The following is a 19,858-nucleotide window of genomic DNA, read 5'->3' as shown; positions in this document are numbered from 1 at the left end:
GCAGTTCAGGTAAACGGGGTTGTACTATGTATCTTCTTGGCCTTTCCCTAGCGCTTCCTGCTGCTCCCATTCAAGACCATGGAAAATCTCTCCTTGACTTTACTGATGCGAAATCAGGCTTACTGAGCTAAAAAAAGGTGACACTCATGATGAATTAAACTAGTGTGTGTCTGAATGGCAACTGTTAGGTTGTTATGTGACTAGTTATTTGTATTGCAGTAGCACCTGGTGGTCTCAGTCAGGGATTGGAGCCCCATTGTGTAAACGCATATAACATGATTCTTGCCCTGAAGACTTTACAATCTAAGTAATTGAAAGAGAGACTACTGCAGTGGGATTGTGTTTCATAGCATCCTTTCATTTAACGTGCTTAGATTATAATATGTTTTATGCCATTTTAAAGCTAATTTATGCTGTTAGAATGGTAAAGGAACTTTTCATTCCCATCTTTCCATTTCACCTGACATTTTACATATTTAATAGGACAGGCCAGATCCTCAGCTGGTGTCAATCTGAAGTCACTGCAGGTCTGCCAGTGTAAACTAGCTGAGAATCTGTCTCTACACCTATTTATTAGCCCTGTGGAAGTTTATTTCTCAGCATAAAGGAGGAAACAATTCTGTCTCCCACTACCTTTAACAATCTGATACAGTCCTTGACTCTCTGGGGTTGTTTTAGCAAGTCTGGACTTTTTTCCCCCAGGAAAGACATAAATACTGAATTAGAAAACTGCTCTGGATGAATTGGCTTATTGCCAGGGGCATGCTGCCAATGAGTGTGTGTTTATAGTTTGGGATCTGAGCTTTGCTGATTGGCAGCAATCACTCAGATTGTTTCTTCTTCAAAATGAAACTCACAGTTGGATTTGTTTCTTCACAATTTGCAGGAAGATTTGCCTTCACTGTAAGTGCCCACAAGAAGAGCACTTTGTAACAGTTATGCCTCTGGAGATGGAGAAGACTGTGACCAAGCTCATGTTTGACTTTCAGAGGAATTCCACATCTGATGATGACTCAGGCTGTGCCTTGGAAGAGTATGCATGGGTGCCTCCAGGGCTGAAACCAGAACAGGTAAAACCTTTGCTTTAAAATGTGCTTTAAAACTCTCCTTTAGAAACAATTAGCCTGATATTCAGGGGTGTTGAGTGGGAGATGTTTACTTGCAGTATGTTATTCAGCCACTAGATGTCTCTGTGTGCTGTATAGTGTTCCAGATACTTGTGGCCTAGGTAAACAAGTGAGACAAAGCTGGGACTTGTGCTGTGTGGAACTAGGGTGACCAGAAGTCCCGATTTTATAGGGACAGTCCCAATTTTGGAGGCTTTTTCTTATATAGGCACCTATTATCCCCCACCCTCGTCCCGATTTTTTACACTTCCTATTTGGTCACCCTATGTGGAACCTGCCCTTTTTGGTGTGGCGGAGGGGGGTGTCATTGTAGCTGTTTTCTCTAATGTCTCCTCTTTAAGAAAAACGGAGTCTATATATCATGACACATAAGGAACCAAAGTAATCGTGTGACTTCCTGCATTAAGACCAAAGGAACGTGCGAGTACCCAGCACTTCTAAAGATCTGGACAAATGCTCATACTTTCCCCATATGGGTTTGGTTTCTCAGGGGTACTATCTATAACTCACCGGGTAAAGTCACTCAAATGACTAAAATGAAGGTTGCATATTTCTAGATAGGAAATTAATAGGGTGGATTTATCCCAGGATGTTGTCAGTGTAAAATGTTCATTTATTTCGATTACTTGCAGTTTACTTGATTTGTTTAGCCTTTATGCTGAGCTTTTACATTTTAGACTTAAAGCTTAATTTCCAGAGGAGATTGTGAAATGAGGTTAGCCTTGATAATTGCTATGGTGATCGTTTTGAAATCATGTAAGGAGGCTGAAATAGGGTGGGAAGCCTATATTCTTAGTCTTGTATTAGCTGTCTTTAAAAATTCTGTTTTCCCTAGCTTTATTCTGAAAGTCTTCGGCATTTCCTGAAATATTTTGGCACCCACAGGCTGTAAATATTATCTGTCAGACTGGAGAAAATCCAGTTGCATTTTTCCTTCTTGTCTCTGCGAGCATTACAGCAATGCTCAATCCCTGCTTTAAACTCCTTGGCACCTTACATTTCATCTATTGCCATCTAGCTGGGCTAGCAGCCGTGTTAGTCTGTATTCGCAAAAAGAAAAGGAGTACATCCGATGAAGTGAGCTGTAGCTCACGAAAGCTTATGCTCAAATAAATGGGTTAGTCTCTAAGGTGCCACAAGTCCTCCTTTTCTTTCTTCTAGCTGGGCTAGTTCAGATTTAACATTCCTTTCTTTCAGCTTTCACAGTGAGAGATTTCCTTTGTGCCTTCCCCGAGATTCGGAGGACACACATTTAGAGTCAAAAGAACCCAAATTCCAATATAATGGTGGCACATACTCCAAAAGAACATGGAGGTCAGCCCCTTGCGTGGATGCTTGTTGTATTTCCAAGATGCTTTGACTGCAGGCACATCCTGAGAAATAACGCATGTGCATGGAGCATTGGTTTAGGATCTTTTAAAGCGAGTAATGTAAAAATGCTGCCGGGGATGTTGAAAGTCTGAATTACCGCCCAGGTTAATCCATTTTAATTCATTAGTTTCTAGCTTATGCTTCTCTCTGAGGTCACTTTGCTCCTTGACATGAATATTAACTTTCTAGTTACGGTTCTCGGTCCACCTTATTTGATCTTCAGACGAACAAATGTGCAACTCTAGGTCTGGCTGTAATCACCACGGAGATGACACAGACAGCATAAGTACTGTGAACGAACAAAGTCTAGTGCTGTGAACCTAAATCACTGTTGCTAAGATGGATGCTTAAAGATTTTCTGCTGATCTTAGCCAGGAGCCATTTTGGGACCCATCCTATTTCCGATGGGCCTCTAAGGGCACAGCCTTATGGTCTGACTCATCTATACTGTGGAAAAACTAGGCCAGTACTAGACTTTGCAGTCTCCCTAGGAAAAGCAACAAGTGGGACCCTGGCCTGCTGCCATAATTAAGTCCACACACATGATACCCGTTGCTTCCCCCATCCTGCAGCCTCCTGTCTGCTGGGCCCTGACTCCCACTTCTGGCCCCAGTCCATTCGTGAAGTTCCAAACCGTTGGGCGATTCCCCCTAAATAGATCAGGAGGTCGAGTGAAGCACAATTACCAACAGGCAGAACTGGGGTTGCTCAGTGAGAAGATTCAGTCTCTGCAGCAACTCACTGGTACGGGAGTCATACATAATTGCAGCCAGCCACATGGCTTCCTGGCTGATAAGTCAGGTGTGTGTACATGATGTGGAGTCCCTGGAAGCACTATGTCTTATGCAACTGCATAGGCCTAAGGCAGCCATTAAACTGGCTATTGGGCCACATTCTGGTCTGGATTCACTTCTGTGAATCTGGAGTAAATCTACTGAAATATGGATTTGCAGACAGTGACTGTTTCCATGTTTTTTGTTACTTTTCTATAGCACTTCTCTGATGTGCTGCTGGAGGGAGTTTTTCTTCCATTTTCAACTCTATTAAAATCTCTTTTTTAAAAAAAAAAGTCTGAGTACATTAGGAAATAATCCCCTGGAAGACTAGGGGGATATGTTTCTTGATATGCATGGAAGACAGAGCTTCCATCTCAGTAAGACACAATAATTTACTAAGAGTCTTTGAAGGCTATCAGAGGAGAAGGTGGCCAATATCCATCATTGATGACCAATTAGTTTAAACTGCTGCTTCTGTCCATGTTTCCTTTTTCTGTTTAGTTCCCACAGTAGATCTAAGGTCTACAAGAAAAAAAGTGTTTCCATTTTCCTTTGGCATCAGTAGATGAAATTATGAATGAATATGAGGTCACATCCCCATGTATAACCAATTCAGAAATCCTTTGTCCACAAATACAGTAGCGGGTTTTGACAGCTTCAATATATCATTACAGAATTCTGATAGTCCAAAAAGTCTATAACTAGAGGTTTAAGTATAGCTAAGTTTCAGAGTAGCAGCTGTGTTAGTCTGTCTTCGCAAAAAGAAAAGGAGGACTTGTGGCACCTTAGAGACTAACCAATTTATCTGAGCATAAGCTTTCGTGAGCTACAGCTCACTTCATCGGATGCATCTCTAAGGTGCCACAAGTATAGCTAAAGGAGAGTCAGTGCAGTCAGACAAAAATGGGTTGGCTTCTTGCCCAGTTGTTCAAATATGGTCAATTTGAAAATGATGCGTGCTGACCATGTAAGAATCAAGTTGGTAACTTGACACACATTATTTAACAGTAATAGAAATTTGAGGTCAAGGATTTTATAAATAATGCTATAAGAATTGTGTTCATCAGCTGGGTTAAAACCATATTAGCTAAATGATGGTGTTCAATGCATGGGACTACAAAGTCTTGTACAAAATGGCTATCCTTTGGCCTCAGCTGTGGAAAAAGATTGATCTCAGATGACAGAAAGGCTCTTAAGTCCCAATTTCAAAAGACTGGAACATTGGCATGGAAGAAATTGCTTCATGGACCTGATCCAAAGCCCATTTGACTTCAATGGATCAAGGCCTCTATGAGCATCTGATTTATAAGATTATCTGAAAATGTCTTTTTTCTTGGAAAGGAATTTATCTCTTAGGTGAAGGAAAACACACACATGCCTGTGAGGGGTATGTGGAATTGTTAGGGACAGACCATTTTAGGGAAGGCTCATCCATAGTTCGTTACTTTTGTATGTGTTTTGCATCTCAGTATTAAAAAGCCAATAGAGACGAGTAAATTGGAATTACAGACCAGCGCTCTCTGCTGACTCAGGAAACGTGGGAGACAGTGTCAGCAGCCAAAGTCTTGGCTGGAGCTGGTGCTCTGCTAGCTAAACCTTCGCATGGCTCCCTGCGGGTATGTCCGATTAAGGGCATACATTTAAACTTGTAAATGTGTAGTTTCTATATTGTTGGACACTATGGGGGAAGAGTGGGAGGGTTGGAGTTCCCAGGGGCTGTGGTTTGCTAGCTAGAGAAATTTAGAGCAAGGTTTAACATCCCGACTTCATTTTTGACTAGGAGGGATTTTTGCGGGTTTATAGCTTGTTTGCTCTCCCAATGGCTTTTGAAATTCAAAGCGGCGTCAGTGGTGGTTCATATTTTTCAGAAATGTTGTGTAGACTGAGCTACAGAGATATTTAAAAGCCCCGTCAAAGCCAAAAGCTTTACACCGTCTTAATGATGGCATCTGTACTGTGCCTCAATAATATGAGATAAGGGGGTGTGATGGGCATGTTCTGTAAGTTGAACAAATGATAGTAGTTAGTGGTCCTCTCTTTCAACTGCCCCATAACCTCCAATTGGGTTTCCTGTCATTCCCAGACTCAAACCCCCTTTATATAGCAAAATAATGTAATCTCTTTTGTTGATAGTACAATTGCTCAGGACAAGTCCCTTAAAAGTTATAAAAATATGATCTACGGTAATATTAATAGTGTGAAGGGTCATGAGACCAATTTCTTCTACAACGAACACTGCAATCTTGGCCTTGAGAGCATTGCAACGTGGTGTGAAATGAGCAGCTGTCACAGAGAATCTATTCAATAGTTAATACATTCAGTGGCTTCTGTTCTGTATCTTTGGCTCGACGTATACGAAGGAGGCCTAGTTTATAATACCCTCAAGCTACAGCAGTAGCTAGTCTAGCCGTTAAACGGTAGGGCAAAGAACAGCCAAGGGTCTCCTATAGCTTTAGTCAAATTCACAGACTTACCCACTAAATTAAACTTGTCAGCTATTGCAGCTTTGCATACAGGAGAAGGAAAATGTATTTTTAGATGCTCTGCCTTGCTTTGCTACCTGTGCATTGCTCAGGTAGTGCAAAAGGAACAGACCCCATCCCCCTAGCTGAAGATTGCACATTGTTGGGGTGTTCCCAACGGAGAAAAGGCCAGTGTAACCAGGTCACCCTCGCTACAGCCCCTGATGCAGCGGATGTGTTAGTGGCAGACAATAGAAGTGGCCAGGGCATGCTGTGTTCTGACAGATGTTCCCTCAGGGCCCTTTGCCAGCTGGCACAGATTAGAGTAGCCTCACAACACCATTTGTTTTACTTGGAATATGTTTTATTGTCTCTATATGTTTTATTGTCTCATCCTCTAACCTGCTGTGGGGCTGTGCTGGGAATCAGGGACCAGTAACCCTGTTCATGGTGCCTGCCTCTCTCTGCTTCGCTGAATGTAATCATGATAAGGCAGAGAATCCGACCCATTGTTCAGTGGGATCGATTTGATTCTCTTTAGCTGATGGAAATGGCTGGTGCAGCTTGATTCTTGTGGAAGTTCCCTTCCCTGACTTGTACTATCACAGAGTTAATCAGCTTGTTTGTATAAACTATTACATCAGAAACCAGATGCTAATAGTTCTCCATTTATTTTTCTCTTCTTTAAACTTAATCTGAAGCAGTTCACATGTTTTGAAACTGGAAGTGTATGTGTACTGGACAGCAGAGGAAGAAGCAGGGGAATATCAAGGACAGGGAAATTAAAATTGTCACATCCCACAGTGTTCAGTCTAACGTTGTACCAGAGCTTTATTTCAGCATGCAACATCTGCTAGCTTTGCATGTTACAGTGTGGCTCCAAGTGTTATATGCTACTGCATGTACTGTAAATACAAACGAATTCTCAGTTGGTGCTCTCCGGTGGATTTCTAAACATGCCAATTACGGTACCTGCAGTAAATGATTATCCCAATTCTTGGTGGCTCCTGGGATTTTAGCGCTGTTAGGAGAGGTTTTGATGCAGTGAGTTGGTAGATCCCAGCATAAAACAACTGCTAATCGTTTTTACAAGTGATCTTAAAGGGTCATTGTAAGGCTACATTGAGGTTTTGTCCCCTTCTTGTCTCCCTCCCAGGCTTTTACAACAGCTAACCTTAGTAGATATTTTTCCCCACTTTCATTCTTTTTCTGCAATTCCAATGAAGTCAGCTTGCTTAAAGAATGTTTGCAAACCAAGCCTTGCAGAGCTCTACTAGAGCATGAGAAACTGAGTGTGATTGTGAGTAGAACACCATTGAAACTGACTCATCGACGGCTGCCATCCATGCCAAGAGACGTTGAAGAAGTAAAACCAGCTAAAAGTGTTTGGGGTCATTGGTAACAAAGGGATTTTTTAACTCTAATTTTTTTCACCTGTCTCTGTCCCTTTACATATGACTGGAAAGACAACAGGAACATCGCCGGATAATGATTGACTAAGAAATGTGGCAGAATTCTGATTTGCCAACAAGAGTTCTGAGCAATCCCCATAAAAAGAGCCAGATCCTCAGCTAGTATAAATTGGTATATTGAGGGGTCCCCATTTGCTCCTAAGCCACCTTCTCTGCAGTCCTGGGTGTCTTGAGGGGGGAGAAAGGGCCTCTGATTTTACAGTAGCTGAGAATCTGGCCCGTGATGTACATCCAGACAATTCAGATCTACCTGTGCTTTGCCATTAGACCTCCAGAATTTTAAAGCCCTGGTTTCTAAGGGCCCTTGAGGGTGCATCTAGACTTATAGGGTGATGACGTTCTCATCCCACCTAGGATTTTCATCTACGATACACCTTACACGAGTACACCTGTCTTGTACCGTGAGGCTTAAAATCAAAGACAGAATGATTTCCAGCGCCGGAGGCATGGGATTATATGCACACCTTGGTGTTCCTCAATTATAATATGGATTAATGTGGTTTTAAATACTAACAAACATACAAGGATTCTTTTAATATAATTTCTTTCCTGCCAAAGAGATTTATTAATTCTTCCTGCGTGATCGCCGCTAGGCTCCATTAGCTAGTCAGATTGTTTGTGGTCGCTCCCCAATTTTATATGAGTTTTTATTTGTTCTCTGTGTGTTTATCGCTAGGTCCATTTCCACACTTGTTAGCCAAATCTAGTTCACCCCCCTGTGCATGTCCTCTTACCCCCCACATACACACTCTGTCTCTCTGAGCCGAAACAATGGTTCAGCCCAGTATGGAATGTTTAGGGAGGAAATTAAGTGGAGAGATTCCAGAGGCTCACGCCAAAATCCAGTCTTCATGTATTAAACTAGAAAAATAATTGCACTCACAAAATGTTTTGCCTTCCTAGTTTGGATTTAATTATAGTGTCCAGCCCCAGCCCCAGCCCTGGACAGAAATCAGGTAAGGGAAGGGATGGTCTTCTGGTTAAGCCATTGGATCGGGGAGTTGAGATCTGGGTTCAACTCCTGACTCTGACACAGACTTTCTGTGTGATCGTAAACCAGTCATTTAAACTCTGCTCCTTAGCTCTTCATCTGTAAAATGGAGGATATAAATACCTCCTTTCTGTCTTGTCTGTTGAGCTTGTTAGCCCTTCAGGGCAGGGTCTCTCTCTTACTATGTGTATGTACAGTGCCTAGCACATGGGCCTCGATCTCACGGAGGGGAACCTAGACATTACTGTAGTACGACTACTACGAATAGTAAGTACTAGTCATCTGTCTGTGGTATCTGACTAGCTGTATATGTGTTGACTTAATACAAAGGTTGTTTGTCGAAATATATTGTTTCCCCATGAATATTATATGATACATGATGGGCCAAATTTTCAGAGAGATTTTAACCCTTCCTCTAAGTTTGCAGATGCTGTAATTTTCATGTATCGAAGTTGTAGAATTCTGTTCCATGGACATGTAAATAAGGGCACATGCAAAATTCTGGAGGTATTTTTTTTTAATTTAGCCCAGTCTGAATCATATAAATATAAACACCAACTACAGCAAGAAAACAGTGTTCATTTCTTTAGAGGTATGTCCGTTTTAAACACGCACTATTAAAGTCCATGAACCATCTTGTAAAAAGGCCATTTAATAAGCTAGTCTTCAGGGAGAAGTCAGAGAGGGACTAGAACCTGGATCCCCGAGTTTTAAGTGCTCTGCCAGATGAGTTGCAGAAGCAGCTCTGCTAGTTCAAGCCAGTGCAGACTTGTTTAAACTGTTTGCTGCATTCTTCCCACTTAAGCCAATGTTCGTTTTCAAGCTCTCACACAGAGGGTCATGAGATGAGGCCACAAGTGGATTTCACATACACACACATGTACCAGCAGAAACGGCCCCGCACCTCATTATGTAAACAGCTCTGCATGCCGACATGATCCATTCACTTACAGTGAGGAGGGATAAGAATTTCCTATGTTCCCAGATAGGACTGTAGAACCAGGAGCTCTCTGCTGCATAAGCAAATCCTGCAACAATGCTAGCTCTCTCATGAGTCCCCTCCTGGTCCCTGATTACTCACAGGTAAGACCTGACTCATCATCCCGCTGTCACTGGTGGACTTCAATGCATCCTACTCCCTGACTGACTGCTGACATTCATGGATTTTGCACAGAGCTCTGTGCGGGATATAAATATGTGCCTCTCAGTAACTCCTGATGGAACAATATGCTGCAGATCCACACCCAGTTATATACCTAATGCTTTTAGTTTGCATAGGGCTAGATCCTGCAAAGTTCTGAGTGCGCTGGCCATGATCCAAGGAAGCACTTGAGCATGTGTTTGACTTTAAGCACATGAGTGAACCTCACCATCAGAAGCAAGCTCCCCACAGACTGGGACACACCAAAGCAAAGTGGTACCAGACCCTGCCAGAACAACAGATGCAAAACATGCAGACATAATCTTTCCACTGGTACGATGATCAATACCCCCCACAACAGATCTTTCAAGATCCACAGTTCCTATGCATGCCAATCACAACCTGTGGTGTATCTCATCCAGTGCGCTAAATGCCCCAACAACAACTATGTGGGTGAAACCAGAAAAACACTATGCTCTCGAATGAACTCACACAGAAAAATGATAAATGACAAAAACACCCTATTGTCCATGAGTTACCACTTTTCACAAAGCGATCGCTCCAAATCTGGTCTCTCAGTCCTTGTCCTCAAAGGAAACCTGCACAACACCTTCAAAAGAGAAGCCTGGGAGCTGTTTAAAACCCATGTTCAGTGTTGATATCAACCAAACCCAGATACTTAAGCTTCTTGCACTAATGATCTTGCAGCTTTGGCAACATGCATCACATACTAAGAAAGGCATTAGGGACTGGCTGGGTTGAAGCTGAGATGTTGGAAATACCAACTATGTAACACACTACCCACGTGATCACATCTCTTTTAGTTGTGTTGTCCTGATACTAGAATATTGTTACTTTCTCACAGCTCAACAAGTTCTCCTGTAGCCCCTGAGTTAGAGAGTTGTGGTTTTGGTATTGAAGGCTCGGATATTGCAGTAATGAAGACCATGCAGCTATCTGGATGGAAAACAAAGAGGGAGATCAGTATCCCTGTGTTATGTTTTAAGAGCAATAAAGCTTTTAAATATTAAAAAGTTATTTATGTTGTGGAATTGTATTTCGGATGGTTGTTGCTACAATGCTCCCAATGAAACCGAAGCAGAGGAATAGTCTGAACTGTAAAAAGGGCTTTATTTTGGCAATTTGAGTAATCAGATCCCAGACTGACATTTTAATGAGAAATAAGTAAATAAGAGGGTCTCACTGGAATGTGGCTGGAGAAACATGAGAGCGATTATTTTTTAGAACAGCTGATGCAGATTATAGTTCTAAACACGCAACCTCAGATTTTCAGATACCATCCAGAGTTTGTCATGGGCGGAAAATAATGGCTGAGCCCCACTTTGCTGCAGCAGCTCAAGGCAAAAGGACAGCCGATGCTGCTCCCAATTCCTTGCCCATGGAATGTCTTTGTCAAACAAACAACTGAATCCCTGCAGTGTGTGCAACCTTTTCTTTCGAAAAGAGGTTCTGCATACTTAGTCACTAGAAGTAAATACATTCACCAAAGGAATCTGAAGTTATCATTTATTCAGAGTTTGAAGGTTAAACTTCTAAACTGAGGAATTAAACTGAAAACACCCCCAGAACTAATAAGACTGGAAAACATACAAGCATTTGTGTACTAATGTAATTATTTCCTTCAATTAATTGAATAGAGTTGGCTCAACTTTAAAGAATTTTTTCCTAATTTCATTTTACAAGGATTTTTTTTTCTCTTGAAGGAGCTGTTAATTTCCAAAATACTTATTAGCTTTTTTGCTAGTAAATATCTTCTTTAAAATGTATATTGTTTGATCTACTTTTTGAGGTGGATGGGGGAAGATGAGACTCAAATACTTTGGGAAAAGAACGATGAGTATAAAGACCAATATCTTTCATTTTGTCTTGTTTTCCTCGCTTGTTTTGTGAATTTGAGAGAGAGAGACCTCCTTAAAAGCAAGACCAGACCCGTTGGAGCTACTCCCCTTGCCTTGCCGGTATTCCTGAGTCCCACCCTACAATGCCTTTCTATTCCATTACGGTCATGTTACTGGTCCAGGCTGTATCTTGGGGTCTGTGACGTGGGTTAACTTTTATTAGGATTTGGCCTGAGATCTTGTAAATTCCTTCACAGTAAATCTAATTCAAATTGGACACAAGTCACGGAGGAGAGATGAACACAGATTAATTCAGAGTGAAATCTAATTTAGCCTCCTCGAGAGACTATGAATTATAACAGTGCTTGCTAAAATAGCTACAGATGAAGGAGGTTGTTACAAAGAGAAATAACACAAAACTGAATTTTTGTGTTGTATGTGGCAAAAGTACTGAATAGTGTAGTAATTAAAAATAGTTAACAATAAAAAAAATTATTTGGGTTACGCTACAACATGATTCTGTGGTGTAATCAAATCTTATATGCATTTCGGGCTCCTCCAGAGCCTGCAAAAGTCAGTGGAAAGACTCCCATTCATTTCTGTGGGTTTTGAATTAGGTCCTTACATAGCATCTTCCATCTGTATTTTACACACGATGAATTAAAAGTATAATGATTCACTGTGTGCCGACAAATGACATTATACCCATTTCACAGTTAAGCAGACTGAGACTTGGAAAGAACAAATTTTTCAGACATCTCTACTTATTTGGGATACCCATCTTGAATTCTCCTTCATTATTATTAGTATTTATTAGTATTACCTTAGGGCCTGCTTTTCAGAAGCGCTGAATACTCGCTGTTCTCATTGACATCACAGACTTGCGGGTGTTTTGCACTAGAGCTGTTTGGAAAATGGGCCAGGGGAGAGTCTGTGGATAATTCTGACGTTTTGTCAGAAAGAAAAAGAAAACCGACATGTTTTAGGTTTTTCAATTAAAAGTTGAAGTTTTCCACAGAAAGCAGAAGCTTTCCCTGAAAGATTTTTTTGTTTAATCAAAAATGCCATTTTTCCAGAAAAACAAAGTTTTCAACGAGACTGCTGCGCTTCTGAAAATCAGGCCCCCCCCCCAAATTAATGGATGTTGTTGAAACTCTTCACTTTCGTGTGGCAGAACCAAGAATAGAACACGTGATTCCTGCCTCACAGTCCCTGTAACCATTAAATTAGACTCCCTATCCAGCTGTGAATTGATAGATAGCACCCATTAAGGGTACAGTAAACAGCTAAACAATAGACTAAACATAGAGAACTGCGACAGCTTCTGAAGTTGGTCAACACCAAGGATTTGTCATATTCTTTGGTATAAACTTTCATTTCCTGGCACATTTGCTCTAAGTTGAAAACCCATTTATTTCCAAACTATTTTTTTCCCCCTACCACTGTGTGAACCTTCTGTATGGAGAGAGAATTGCCATCAAAGGTGAGATTCTCTTTCACACACGTGAATTTGTCTCAGGCTTGGTGAGACAATGCTTTATGCTCTCCAGCTGCAACCTGGCTGAATCTTGGAGCAGTCTGTCAGGACCCAGCAAGGCCAACATATCGGTAATAGAACTGGGCAAATAACGGATATGTTGGTTCAGTGGCCACACCAAGAAAATCCAGATGGGGGGAATTGCTTCAGGTCAATCCAAAATGACCATTTAAAAATGTTTCTCTCTGAAATAAAAACAAAAATTTTTCCAACCCAAAATGAAACGTTTTGTTTCATTTTCAGGAGTTTCTCCCCCCCCCCGCTTTTTTAAGTTAAATCTAGCTCAATTTCTAAACAAAATATCATTTTGGAATGAAAAGTCAAAATGTTTTGACTATTTTGATTTTTTCCCCCCATTTTTTGCAGCCAAAACTATTCACCAAATTCAATCCGAATTCATGAACACTTTTGGTCGTCCCTCAGCTGCATTTTTCAGCCAATTACGTGGCGCGCACACAAAATATTGCCCAGATCTACTCAATAATTCCTCAGATAAAGGGACTTCAATCTCTGTGTTAAACACTATATGATCTGCAAAAAACTTGTGTAGGACAGAAACAGACAGCACCTGTTCTACACAGCCATGAATGCTCCATGGCTCAGTGATTGTCCCAATCCTAGGGAAGAGAATTCAGTCCTGTGCCCACGTCAGATCGCTGAGGGGTGCATTGGGGAAGGAATCTTTCTTCCGCCACTTCCACAGTTGCTGCGGCAACCTACAGTTTTGCATGTGTATTAAGTCCCCACCACAGCAAGGAAGATGGGGGTGGGTGGGATTTGCATAGGAAATATTCCTAGCTCCGATGCAACTTCTCCTTTGCATTGGGGCACAGAGCTGTACTCCATGTGTGCAGAGAGCCAGAGTCCATCGCCTGCACAACCTTCTCAATGGAGGACCCCCAGTGGAACCTCACGCACCAGGTCCACTGTCAGGGCGCCCTCCCTGCCCTTGGAAGCCGGGGAAGGATTCCCCCCTTAATACCTAGCTGGGACCCTTCACTTAAGGCTGGTCTACACTTACTGGTAGATCCGCAGTGCTGCAACCTGTGCAGTGAGTGTCGATTTAGCAGGTCTGGTGAAGACACACTAAATCGATGGGAGAGCGCTCTCCCTTCGATTTGTGTATGCCACCTCTCCGAGAAACGTAAGGGAAGTTGACGGGAGATGCTCTCCCGTCGACACAGCACAGTGTAGCCCCCGCGGTAAGTGGATCTAATTGCGTCGACTTCAGTCACATTATTCATGTCACTGAAATTGCGTAAGTTAGATCGATTGACTGCGGTAGTGTAGACCGGCCCTTGTATAAATGCACAAGGTAAAAAGCAGCTCCATTTCCTTGCTACAGAAGCCATAAACAAATTATATTTTTCCTTTTAAAAAAAAAAACAGTAGACAAAAGGCATCCAAGGGCTGGATTCTGGCTTGGTTCTTACACACACACTCACAAAATCAGCAATTATAAGACAGGTTGTGAGTATCCAGATTTTCCCCGAACTCAGGAAGCTGACTTTCCAGAGACCCTCCTGGTGTTCCAGGGCAGGACGATGTCCATGTGTCTTGGTGTGGAACCCTTGCCATGGCCCAATCTTCCCATGGCCTCTATTCATGTTTTCCCCACTTCATCCATTTCTCTTCCAGGCGTCAGTCATTAGCATGGGAGATGTGCAGGGAGGGCAGAATGCAGGTGCTGACCATGGTTAAAGACTCATTCCTGCTATGCTACCTCCTGAGAATCAAGCAAACTTTTTAAAAAAATAACCTTAATTGTTCCCTTTCCCCCAACTTGCCTCTGTGTCCCTAACCCATGAGCTCCTTGGGAAAGGGACCATCCCTTCTTGAATGTCTAGAAAGCACCTAGCGCATTGTGGCCACTAACAGCATCAATATATAACAATCGCTCTGTTTTTCCATTGTTAGAGTGCATTCATTAGGGGCAAGGATTTGGTCCTTTGGGCAAATACAAGCAAAAACACCAGCCAGGGGAAATATGACTGTGCAAAATCCCACATGATGGATCATAGGGCGGTCCCAAGGCATTACCAGGGAGGAGGGTCAGTACTCATAGGGAACAGACAGATGTCTTCGTGAGGACAGTCCTTCCGCTGACTCTGCAAATTGACAGATACCACGTGGAAGGCCTGCCGAAGCTGATCTGAAGATGACAAAATGTTTCAGGTTCATTTTAGGCAATGCCGCGCAGGTCTGGGCCTGCTATTTTTGTTTTATTTTGTTTTGTTTTCCAAATTAATTTGCCCATCCCTACAGAAATATTTTGCTAAGTTTATGGGAGCTGGCTCCAGCGGGCCTCCTGAGACGAAATGGAAAAATTCCCAGAGGAAACACTAATGGCCATATGCACACAGCTGTCTGTCTGATGGCCAGGAAACAAACACCTAGTTACCAGATACCGGAGTGCAGACCTGCATTAGATCCGTAGCTCCTTTACGTACAATGTGTCTTACAGCTCATTACTTGGGGGACCTGAACAACATAATGTAATTTGGCAGCTAGTCAAGAAGAAATTATTTCTGGACTCCTTCAACTTCAAGGACAAATTGTGCATAAGATCTTCATTTACAACAATCTGAGCCCAGGTGATATAGAGCAAAGAGGCTAAGCTATCGGTACAGACACTTGATTGGAAATCAGCAGACCTCAGTAATATGGAGGGTGGTATAGCCCAGCATTTAGATGAAAGGTCTGGCAGTCAGAGCTCCTGCTGGAATGTATAAGTAACTCTGCTACCGACTAGCTACGTGACCCTGGATAAATCAGTTAACATCTCTACGCTTCAGTTAGTCCTTCCTAAAGGGGTTGTATTTGCTACCCGGCACAGTGTTGTAAGGCTTAATTGTTTGTAAGGTACTTGGATATCCTTGGATGAAGGATGCTCTATAAATGCAAAGTAAGTATTATTGTATTTAGTATTTGATTTATTATTTTTAAATAAGAGTTATTTGGAACTTTCAATTTCTTTTCTGGTTTCCACACTAGAAGGTTGTCTATCTGTCTGTTGCATTAGTGAAATGAATTCTGTGCCATCTGTTTGGATCATTGCATATTGCCCAATGGGTTCTCGGAATCCAGCAGTCCATACTGCATGTAAGCCCCTTGCCATCAGCAGGGCAAAAATACATATGGAAGCATGTAAAAAACTCACCATCAGTATGAAAGCAATGATGGGAGGATTGGAGGATTAGGCTTGTTTCAGATAAGGACTCCGGAATAAAACAGGCTGAGGGAGATTTTCAAAAGTGACTTTTGAAAGTTGTTTCAGATTAAGATAGGGTGTGACCTTAAAGTACAGTAGCTATTCCATGTGTGAACCATGTGTGAACGAGCCCTCAGAAGCACAACCCTCATTGGAGGTCAGTCCCTTAGGTATGCTGGCCAGTTTTCCCCCTTAACATGCTATGGCTCCTGCCATCTGCCCCCTTTCGGTGATTGGGATGTGGGGTGTCCATAAGTGCTTTAGGGGCTAGAGGAAGGCAGGCCACCTGAAGGGTGAAAAATCTTCCTCAAACCTCTCCTACTCTAAAAATATAAATTGGACTCCACTGGCCGTGCATTCCACATTCCTCACTCACCCTTTGGGAAAAGGCCCCCAGGAGAAGAGGTAAGTCGGGCAGCAGCCACCTGAAAGCACCAGTGGGATAGAGAGTTCCAGGGTGAAGGACCCTCTCCCTAGTTTCTGTCCTTTGAAAGATCTTGTTAGCTGGGGCACCGCAGCCCTAGTTGCTGTTGCAGTGGGCTGGCACCAGGGGAGAGGTACTGTCTCAGGAAGGTCAGATCCCTTGGTATTTCATAGGCCAAACCCGTCTTAAATTCCACAGGGGACCTGGTGGGAAGCCACTGTCTGAGCGAAGCCCTGCTAAATTAGCAGGCAGCTACATCTTGCTCTCGATTAAATTTCTACGGTATCGTAAAGTAGAGATGCACAGCGGGAGAGTAACCTCCAGGTGGTGAAGCCACGAGGAGCCGTGCTGAGATCCACACCCTTGTAGCCAAGCACAGATTAAAGAGAGCCATCTGCCATCAGAGCATCTACCTACAGCTGATTCTTTGCAATTTTCAGAGCTGACCAGTGGGCGCGCTCCCTTGGCTAAAGGGGGACAATTTAATTTCTGTCAAACCTTCTGGGTGCTCTTCCCAAGCCTTCAAACATCACCACAGGCTCCAATGAGTTGAGCCTCAGCCAGCAAGCCCTCACCCAAGCCCCAGTATCAGCCAGACAACTGATGAGCTGGAGTTGTGCGTGTATTTCACACACACACACACACACAGAGGATCTCCAAGGAGGCGGGCACAATCTCCTAGGAGGCGGGCACGTTGCGCTCCACCGTGCTGTACTTTAAATAATTGTTTTAATTATATACTCGGAGACTGGAGAGAAAAACAAGCCTTCCAACAGGTTCTATCTGCTGATTATTTTCACAAATTGTTACAGAAAAGACCTTGAGGGTTTCAGAGTAGGTGGAGGCTAAAGTACCCATTAACACATTGGGTGCCAGGGAGTAGCATTGTTAACCTCTGTTGCAAAGGCAGATGCTAACACATTCTCCCGGCCAAGGGAAACATGCTAACAGTATGGACGTTAACAGAGAAAACGGTAAAGAACAACCCCTGAGAGTTAGGTTAGACATGGAACTCCTGCTGTCTCCTCTTTATCTCTCTTTTTAAAAACAAACTGAGTTGCTTTGTTTCCATATATAGAAGAGCAGATGGTTTAACTTTAAAAGCATTTTTTGTCCATTTGCACCTTTCATTTTTAGTGACCACTTGCTCTCCGAGTGTTTTGTTCTGTCAGTTGAGGAGAATGTGTCAAAGCCAATCAAGGCATTGTACTGCAGTACCTTCTTTAATGTTTAGGTTCATCAGTACTACAGTTGCCTCCCGGAAGACAAAGTGCCCTACGTGAACAGTCCTGGAGAGAAATTGCGCATTAAGCAGCTTTTGCACCAACTGCCGCCGCATGACAATGAGGTGAGTGGTTTAAAAATACCGTAATTTAAACATTGCAATATATCATATTTGGTGTTGAGGGGAATGCACCTTTTTGATTTAGCGTTGGTGTCATGATTAGCCGATCCACTGTAAGAATCTTGCCTACATTACTGCAGCTTTCAGTTGGAGTTTTCTTGATTTCATTTTAAAAAGAACCAATAAACTTTTATGTTTTCTATCATCTGTCTGGAATATTGTGCTATGAAAATGGTATGGCCAGGTGCCTTTCACTGTCACGGATTGCTGTAAGCTCCCTTATGCAAAACTCCTCCAGAATTTAAAAGCCTAACCTTTTAAACCAACCTACAGCATTCGATAGCAAGTATCCAATTCTTTATTACATTTTCTAGGATGGTTTAAAAAAGCTGTAGACAGAGGAGATCTTTCTCTGCATATTTGTAAATAAATTTCTATAGAACATTAATTTCTTGAGATCCCTACTCGTTAAATCCCTATTAAGGTGATAGCTACATTATTCATTTAGAAGCTCTTGTTTTGTTTTTAAAGGTCAAGTTTTAGCTTTAATTTTAATTTTTTTAATTCATCTTCCTAAAATCGGGTGTGTGCAAAACAAAGAAACCTTTCTACACTCAAAGGCAAAAACTTTGTTACAATTGTATTAAGGTTCCAGTTAAATCAACTAGAGCTTGGTTTAAAATTAACTCCAAAGTCTATACAAAATCCTGTTTTGTCTCACCTAGGGCTTGCAAATGTGTCTAAACAGGGAGTGATTTTGTATTTGCGCTGAACAGCTAGAGGACGAGTTAAGATCTGTGATTTTATAGACGTTGAACCTCAACTCTGAGTTTCCAGTCAAAACCATTTACAGCAATGGAAGGTGTATTCAGATAATTATTAAATCCTGTGTTGTTTATGAGACGGCAAAAAAGGGCCCCATCTTTTAAATTCTTTTCTTATGTGTGCGGACGTTGAACTTGAATATCTCATGAAGTTCCATTGCGTAAACAATGATCCTCACATTGCTCTTCTGTGAAAGACATGTCCGTAACTTGTTTTATCTAGGTCATATTTTAATGTGCTTGTCTGTGCCTGGCAAGATGCCATATAAATACAATGCAGTATTATCAGAATCAAGGAGAATTCTGAACACCAGTGAGGACAAAGTCAAATTCTTCAGGGCCCAATCCCATAGGGCTTAAGCTTCAGCAGCTCCCTGAGAATCTGCAGTGCCTGACAATAAATAAATACGTAATTGGCTATTACAAGTTCGGGTCCTCATCCTGGAATTTTTCTGCAAACAGGGAGGGAGTTAGGCATCCATTTCCCATTGAAACTCAGTTAATTCGATGACTCTGCTCATGTGAGTAAGGAATGTGGGATTGGCCCTGTTACTGCTCATGGCAGTAACATTTCTCCCCAAATGCCATAACCCAATTCCATTGGGTTCAAATTAGAATCAGATCAAATCTGTAAGCACAAAAATAATATTTGAACTGTGGAAACCTCTCGTTCTCTGAACTTTCGGTGAGATTATGAATTTGTTGTTTACATCGTCCCCTTTCCCACCCCTGCCCTCCCCCCCCCCCCCCAAAATCTGGAATTTCTAATAAATCCTTAGCTGCAGCTGGGCATAGAGTCTTCATCGCATAGCAAATAATTAGTACCACATCATAAACTTATGAAGAGTGGGTGTCACAGGAGAGCTTGTTGCTGAACCATTACAGGGCTGCTCTAATACCTCCAGCATGAAAAGACTGAAGGAAATAAATGACTATCCTTTACTGGATTATAAAGAGCATTCATGGTCTCAGCCTTTCCTTACTTGGGCCAGATCCTCAGCCAGCTGAATCAGCATAACTGCATTTGCTCCAGATCATCCCTGCCGAGTCTCAAGTGATTAGTTCTCACTTGGTGGTAACTCAACCAAGCTTTGAAAATAGAAGGCACAGTTACAACAAGTATGTTTGTGGTTCTGTTCATGGTAAAGCAAAATATCACTGCTTGCCTATTAGGTCCGCTATTGTAATTCACTGGATGAGGAAGAGAAGAGGGAGCTCAAACTCTTCAGCAATCAAAGGAAAAGGGAGAATCTAGGGAGAGGCAATGTTCGACCATTCCCCGTCACCATGACCGGAGCCATTTGCGAACAGGTAAGTG

At 42.2% G+C, this 19,858-nt stretch overlaps 1 protein-coding gene across 1 annotated transcript in view; it reads left to right on the top strand.

Moving 5' to 3' along the window:
• PRICKLE2 (prickle planar cell polarity protein 2) overlaps positions 1 to 19,858 on the top strand; it is a 186,750-nt gene that overhangs the window by 132,013 nt on the left and 34,879 nt on the right. The window contains exons 3-5 of the mRNA XM_077822077.1: positions 887 to 1,070; positions 17,606 to 17,719; positions 19,714 to 19,851. Of these exons, the coding sequence (XP_077678203.1) occupies positions 887 to 1,070; positions 17,606 to 17,719; positions 19,714 to 19,851 (436 nt within the window). The remainder of the gene's footprint in view (positions 1 to 886; positions 1,071 to 17,605; positions 17,720 to 19,713; positions 19,852 to 19,858) is intronic.

This window comes from Eretmochelys imbricata, chromosome 7 (assembly GCF_965152235.1).
Source record: "Eretmochelys imbricata isolate rEreImb1 chromosome 7, rEreImb1.hap1, whole genome shotgun sequence".
Lineage (NCBI taxonomy): Eukaryota > Metazoa > Chordata > Testudines > Cheloniidae > Eretmochelys > Eretmochelys imbricata.
The sequence above is the reverse complement of the archived record's forward strand: the minus strand, read 5'-3'. Positions and strand labels throughout refer to the sequence as shown.